The 7197-nt window shown below is 35.0% G+C and overlaps 1 protein-coding gene across 1 annotated transcript in view; it reads left to right on the forward strand.

The window, feature by feature from the left end:
* The first annotated feature begins 456 nt into the window (after nucleotides 1–456).
* LOC129950777 (uncharacterized) overlaps nucleotides 457–7197 on the forward strand; it is a 71622-nt gene continuing 64881 nt past the window's right edge. The window contains exon 1 of the mRNA XM_056062698.1: nucleotides 457–585. Coding sequence (XP_055918673.1) covers nucleotides 457–585 — 129 coding nt within the window. The remainder of the gene's footprint in view (nucleotides 586–7197) is intronic.

Consider the following 7197-nt stretch of genomic DNA (forward strand, 5'->3'; position numbering starts at 1 on the left):
TTTTAACTTCTCTACCATGGGAATGTCGTTATTGATTATAAGGTATAAGCGATTCGATGGTCGCGAACACGTTGAAGATGACGAACGCTCCGGTCGACCCAGCACATCAATAATCGATGAAAATGTGAAAAAAAGTGGAAAAAATGGTTATGAATGATCGCCAAATCACAATTAGAGAAGTTGCTGCTGAAGTTGGCATACCAATTGGCTCATCTCATAACATTTTATCAAGTGCTCTGGGCATGAAACGAGTGGCAGCAAAATTCATTCCAAAACTGCTGAATTTTGACCAAAAAAAACAATCGCATGAGCATCGCTCAGGAGCTGTTAAATGTCGTCAACGACGATCCAAGTTTGCTTGAAAGAGTCATAACTGGTGATGAAACATGGGTGTAAGGCTATAATGTCGAAACCAAAGCACAATCGGCCACCTGGAAGCGGCCAACGTCACCAAGAATGAAAAATGCACGTCAAGTTCGATCGAATGTGAAGGTTTTGCTTACTGTTTTCTTCGATTATAGTGGCATAGTGCATCAAAAGTTCTTACCACAAGGTCGTACTGTTAATAAGGAGTATTACCCTCAAGTAATGCGACGTTTGCGTGAAGCAATCCGAAAAAAAAACGCTCGGATTTATGAAAAAGCAATTCATGGCTTTTGCACCACGATATCGCACCTGTTCACTCGTCGTTGCTTGTTCGTAATTTTCTGGCCCAAAACAATATCGTTGTCATGCCCCAACCTCCATATTCAACAGATATGTGACTTTTTAATTTTTCCAAAGTTCAAGAGACCCATAAAAGGACGGTGTTTTTCTCAATTGAAGAAATAAATGCCGAATCGCTGAAAATGCTCAGGGACATAATTATGGAAAAAACGCTGGCATAAGTGTATTATATCCGAGGGGGAATACTTTGAAGGGGATTATATCGATGTACACGAAGAAGTAAATAATTTTTTGAAAAAAAAAAACAAAATTCCGGTTACTTTTTGAACAGACCTCGTAGAGCCAAGCATGATACTGCCAGGGTAACTGCAATTTGTGCCGGGCATTGGCTGATAGGAGAGCATGCAACAAAGCTGGGAATCTCTCTCAATACTTATTGCCGTAGCTGCAGAGACCAACATGAAAGGTAAACTTTGTCTATAAAAGTCTTGTCTGGTCGGTTCCTAAATGTTAAGCTTTTGGTAAGGGTATTCCTTAAAGAACTTGATAACCTTTAAAAGATGAAAATCGAGGATCTAATTTTCATTCATTTCATTACATTGGTCATTGGTTCAAAGAGCGTTAATTAAGTCGTGCAGCAATTGCTGCTTGTGACTTAAATATCTACCTACTTACCAACCTACATTCCTTAGTATGAGGTTGAGTTTAAAATTTATTTAGCTCACCAAATTATTTTATATTATAAACTAATTGAATAGGGTTAAACTCATAAATGTTAAACTGTTCCTTACTGAATAACATTAAAAAACACAATACAAAAAATAGGAAAGATTTAAGCTTCTATATCTGTACTAATAATATATTCTTACTGCATTGAACAACTAGCTCCACGGGGTTCTTAATTCAAAAACATTTTTTTTACATCCTAGACTTGTAAAAAAATGTTACAATGAGAAACTTCACAAAATTATTCTATTGATTAATTTTGTTTGCATAATGTTTTCACGTGCCTCGCGTAAATGTTATGATTATAGTTAAAACAAATTTTCAAAAAAGAAAATGAAATCATAACTTCAGGAGTTAAGAGTTGAGTGTTATCTTCAAAATTACATTATTATGCCCATAAAAGGTTCACATACGCAGTAACCTAACCCCTAATTAAAATCCAAAAAGCCATCAGTTTCCTCTTCCTTTAAACCTATACAATCAAGATATTACCAAACAAATATGGATGGATTACTATCAAATTCCTGGAAATGTATATGGAACAGAGGTAAACAAAGTTTTTAATGAACCAACTATATGAGTTTATCTGTAAACTATATATGTAGGTACGCCATACGGATATACCCGCTTTGAAAGGATATCTCTCTTAATAGAAGGTATGGAATGGAAGCATTGTGTTTAATGCCCTCAAACTATGGTTAAAGTTGAAGTTCCTTACATACCATACTCGTACATATATTTATGGCCCCAACCATTAAATCTGACAGCCATATTTTCCATAAACGCCTGCGGACCACAATATGGCGAAAACTTAAGGGTTGAATTATATTATTAATATTTATGCATACATAGATACACAGAGTATAGGCTGAAAGGATGGAACACTATACCACATCACCATTCACGATAATACACCACACACAGTAAAATGTAATTGCATGAGCGAAACTACTAATGCATGTGAACACAAATAGACAACCGAAAATTATGATCATTCTGTCTAAGGATAATTGCTTCTTTATGAGTCCCTTTCTTCGGGTACCGTAATAATATTATAGTCGTATTCGTATCGTGTCGTGTGACACACAAGACACACAAATTACTGACAATACACACCATCATCATCATAATCTACAGTCAATATGGAACTATGGAAAAATGTGTGCAAACAGTTAGAAGTTTTTCATATAAAATGTTAAAGATATGAAGCAAAACTGCTATAAGGAAACTTTTATCACAAACAACACCAAATTATTGTTGTTCTGTTTTTTTTTTGTTTTTTTTTTCTTGTTTTCACCGTCATATGAAGCTTTTAGGTGTTCACACCAAGTATATAGGTTAGTATAGGTACTTCTATCTACCTTCATTAAATGTAGAAGTTGGTGTTGTATTAAGGATATAAAATTTAGACACATCGACATAATGTATTTTATCAGGTTTCGTGAATTTGGATACATCTGTTAATTGGATGTAATTTAGTCGCTTAATGGAAAGTATGCTAAATTAAATCCTCGTGTATTTAATTATTTGGGTATAAGGAAGAAAAAAAGCTCATAATAGGTATATTACGGTATGGAGATCTTTTTAAGGTGGTATAAGACGCTGTGAAAGACTTTGATCGCTGTGTCAATATTTCGTCATGTCTTATACTTTTTAGTATCATTTAGAGATTTCAAAATATAAAAAGTATTGTATGTCATGTTCCAAAACAGACTGTTTCCTCTCATATTAAATGTCAATGGAATGGGGATAAAAGATCTGACTTTTTCGAAACAATAATGGGTGTAAAAGAGGAATTCCCTTTGAGTCCTCATTTGTTTATTTTTTGTTTATTGATGATCTCATTGATGATTTGATAAAGTTGCAATTAAAGCCCTCGTCTTTGCAGCAAATGTTGTTCTTTTTGATTATTCTTCAGAAACTTTCTCGAAGTGAACTGCAAGTTGTGGAATGTGATGGTCTATTTTAAAAATTCCAATGCGATGGTTTATAAAAAAAGATCTGGCAGATTAGTTTGAAGTGAAAAATGGCACTTAGACCATAAAAAAAACAATACATAAATATTTGGGTGTGCTTATTACAAGCAACCTGGATATGCAAATAAATTCTTAAGACAAATTCATCAAAACAAAAAGTGTCATTAGTTCCTCATGAATAAACTGTTTTGCTAATGACTCTGATTCGTAAAATACAAAGTCTTTACTACAGAAGCGGAATCTAAAATGAAGTATGTTGTACAAGTTTGCTGCTACAGAAAATATAAACCGATAGAAAATATATTAAGATTCTACGTAAGAAGATGTTTCTAACTTCCAAAAAATATACCAAATTACTTGAAAATTATTGATTCAGGGCTATAACCACTTTTCATCAAAAACACTTGGGCTACAAGTCAATTTTGTTTTAAGAGTTTTTAATTGGGGTAATGACAGATGACCTAAAGTCATTGCAATGAGTATTATTCAGAAAAAAGTCTTTAGTTCGAGAAGTTGAAAGAATTAGCAGGAATGGATTTTATTCTTGGCTTTCAACACTGAATGCAAGTCAAAAATTCGCTGAATAATTTCATCATTAAATGTGATGTAAAATGTAGACTCAAATGCACGGCACAAGCAACTTTCTCAGTGCATTTTTTTATAATTAGCGAATACTAAAAGGGTTGTGTATACCTTTAATATGTCAAAAACACAGTGTGATTATTAGGAAAAGAGGGAAGGGTTGGATGGGAGGTGTCGGTGTACACTTTTTCACATAGTGTGAGCACTAGGAAAAGGAAAGAGAGTTTGAAGGAGGTGTCGGTGCACATTGGTTTTGAATTCCTGAATATTGCAATGGCTGGGAAAGACAGAGTGTGGTAAGGAATTCCACATTTGGGTAGTACGGCTAAAGAACGAATCTCTATACTTGACGGTACGACCGAAGTTGTGCTCAATCTAAATGCTCTACGTTCAATACTATCCAAGAGGGTTAAGTAAGTTGCAAGAGCACCAGCCCATATATGGGAGTTATACTCAAGCTTTGGACTTATATAAGTCTTATAAATCACAGCCAGATTAGAGGGGGAGAAAAACTTCTTGCATCGCCTTAGAAAACCCATACATCTTGCGGCATTTTTGGCGACATTGCGTATGTCGTTCTCGTTCTACAACAGGGAGTTGGTGATACAGATACCGAGAATATAGAGATGTTCAGTCTCCTCGATGCAAGTACCATCCATGGATAATGGCAAATGGTGTAGGTTTTTCGAAGCATTAAATTCCCCATTGTACAATGCTGTTTAGATCAGAATTTAATGAACTTACCATATTTTGTCGTTGCAGTTCCACAATCGAAGGTGATGGATCTGATTATGGAAACGAATATGAGAAGCTAAGAGTACTATCCTCAGCGAAACAATGGATTGGATTAGAAGTTTCAGACAGGAGATCATTAATAGAAATCAGAAAGAGTGCTGGAGATAAGCCAGAGCCCTGGGCCAGACCAGCATTTATTTTGTCGTTTTCAGACTTGAATCCATATAATACAACTTGTATTGAACGATTCGAACGGTAATTACTAATCCAATGAAGCAGGGATTCATGAAAACCGAAAGCACGCATTTTCGATAAAAGAGCCTCATGCCAAACCCTATCAAATGCTTTTGAAATATGAAGTGGAATAATTTTACTTTCACCAAAACGATGTAAAAATTTGCTCCACAGAACCATGAGATCACCAGTAGACCTATTACTACGAAAGCCGTATTGTCGGTCATTAAGAAGCTTTCGATCTTCAAGATATTTCTTGAGCTGATAATAAATCAGCGTTTCCATGACCTTGGAAAGAAGGTATGTAAGTGCAATCGGTCGGTAATTGGACGATGAAAAAGATTCGCCTTTTTTGGGAATAGGCTGTACAAATGCAGTTTTACATCCGCTCGGAACGAGACCTGAGGAGTAGGACAGATGAAAAAGCTTACGCAGTGGTTTTGCCAGCGTTGAAGAACAACTTTCCAGAACAATAGCGGGAATACCGTCCGGACCAACGGATTTATAAATGTTGATATCTCTACTGATTTTGAATTCTTGAACATTGCAATGAAAGGGAAAGATAGAGCGTAACAAAGCATTCCACATTCGCGTAGTACGGCTATGATATTAATCTCTATTCTTCTACCGCCGAAGCTGGGCTCAAGGGTTAAATGATGGGCATTTCAAGAACCGCGTTTATTACTGTTAAATTGTTAAATTAACGGCGAAAATAACGGTAAAAAGAGTGAGACAATAAACCTTACGACGATGTTCGAGTGACGTATTCGAGCTGATGATATTAACAACACCAATCATTTTAAAAGCTCTTCCTTGAATACTGTCCTATAGGTTTAAATAAATTACTGAAGCACCAGCCCAGAGATGAGAGTTATATTTATATATTGTAGATTGTAGCCAGATCAGACGGAGGGAATAATGTCTTGCATCGTTTCAAAAAACCTAGTCATCTTGCGGCATTTTGGTGATCGCTCAACAAAAGGTGGTTGCTGATGCACATTCTGAGGAATTCAAGATTTTCCGTTTTGTTGATGTAAGTACCACTCATAGATAGTAGCAAGGAGGGTATATTCCGCTTTAACGTTGCAAGACAGCGTTGGGTCTTCGAAGCATTAAATTCGAAGCGAACTAATTCGATGGAATTTTCTTGTCGCATCGTAATGATCTGCTGAATATTTGTTCAATATGTTAAATATCGGTAAGAGAAAATATAAAGCATTTCACAGGAAAATGCCCAATATTAAAAGAGTTAGGAAGAACCTTTCTGCGAACGAAAAAAAAATGAACCTAAACTTTGGGTTACAGAATCCAAATACATAATAAAACTTTAAAAACACTTTTTAAACACATGATTTTTAGTGTTACTATTTGTTTGTTTAAAAAAAAAGAAAAATTGTAACTATAGGTATAGGTAAATTATGAAATGAAAATGAATTGAAAATATTCAATTTTCATTTTAACTTTTGTTGACAGTTATTGGTTTCATTTTGATATATAAACAAATATTATTTAATATAAATTAAAAGGTGTCCATCTCATTGCGTGCGGTTAACTGTCATGCTAGAGGTCTTGACTTCAATCCCTTCCTGTGGCATCTTTTCATCAATTCTAGGAATTAGCAACTCCTCCAAGAGTAATTCCTCAGATTAAAATTCAGTTTAAGACTTGAGATGCCTTCTATACCTGACAACAATACTCACACACAGGAATGGTTGAGAGTTGTAAGTCAATAGGCCCTGAATAGTTCTGAACGGACTAATATGGCACCTGATTTATTTATTTAATCTATTTACGTAAGCAATTGCAGCAGCTTTATTTTCGAAGATACAACAACTGCGCTTTCCAAGTCTCCAAATGCGACCATTTTGCTTATTTACCTAGTCTCCGAAGTTAAAATTAATTTTCCTGCTAAATATGCCTTTTTCGAGAATACGCGAATAATTTGATGGAATTCAGGAACCCAATCTGCGAAATTAAGACGGTGCTGGTGATTGATCTGAATATGTTAATGTGTTAACTTAAGTTCAAAAGCTTTAAAACCTAATGCCGTTTCTGGAATTCCTTGATTCCAAAGATCGACGAGGAATTTTGTCTAATTAATGCGGTTTGAGTACCTGATACATTAAAGTTATGATGAAAGTGGAAAACATAACAGGTGTTAAGACATTAAATGTATCATCTTGATCCTTTCTTTACATTTTATTTTCAATCCATTTACAATTACGAAATTTCTTCCAGGCATGAAGATACTAAAACCAATAGAAATGGTTATTGTTTT

Source organism: Eupeodes corollae, chromosome 1 (genome assembly GCF_945859685.1).
Source record: "Eupeodes corollae chromosome 1, idEupCoro1.1, whole genome shotgun sequence".
Taxonomy (NCBI): Eukaryota; Metazoa; Arthropoda; class Insecta; order Diptera; family Syrphidae; genus Eupeodes; species Eupeodes corollae.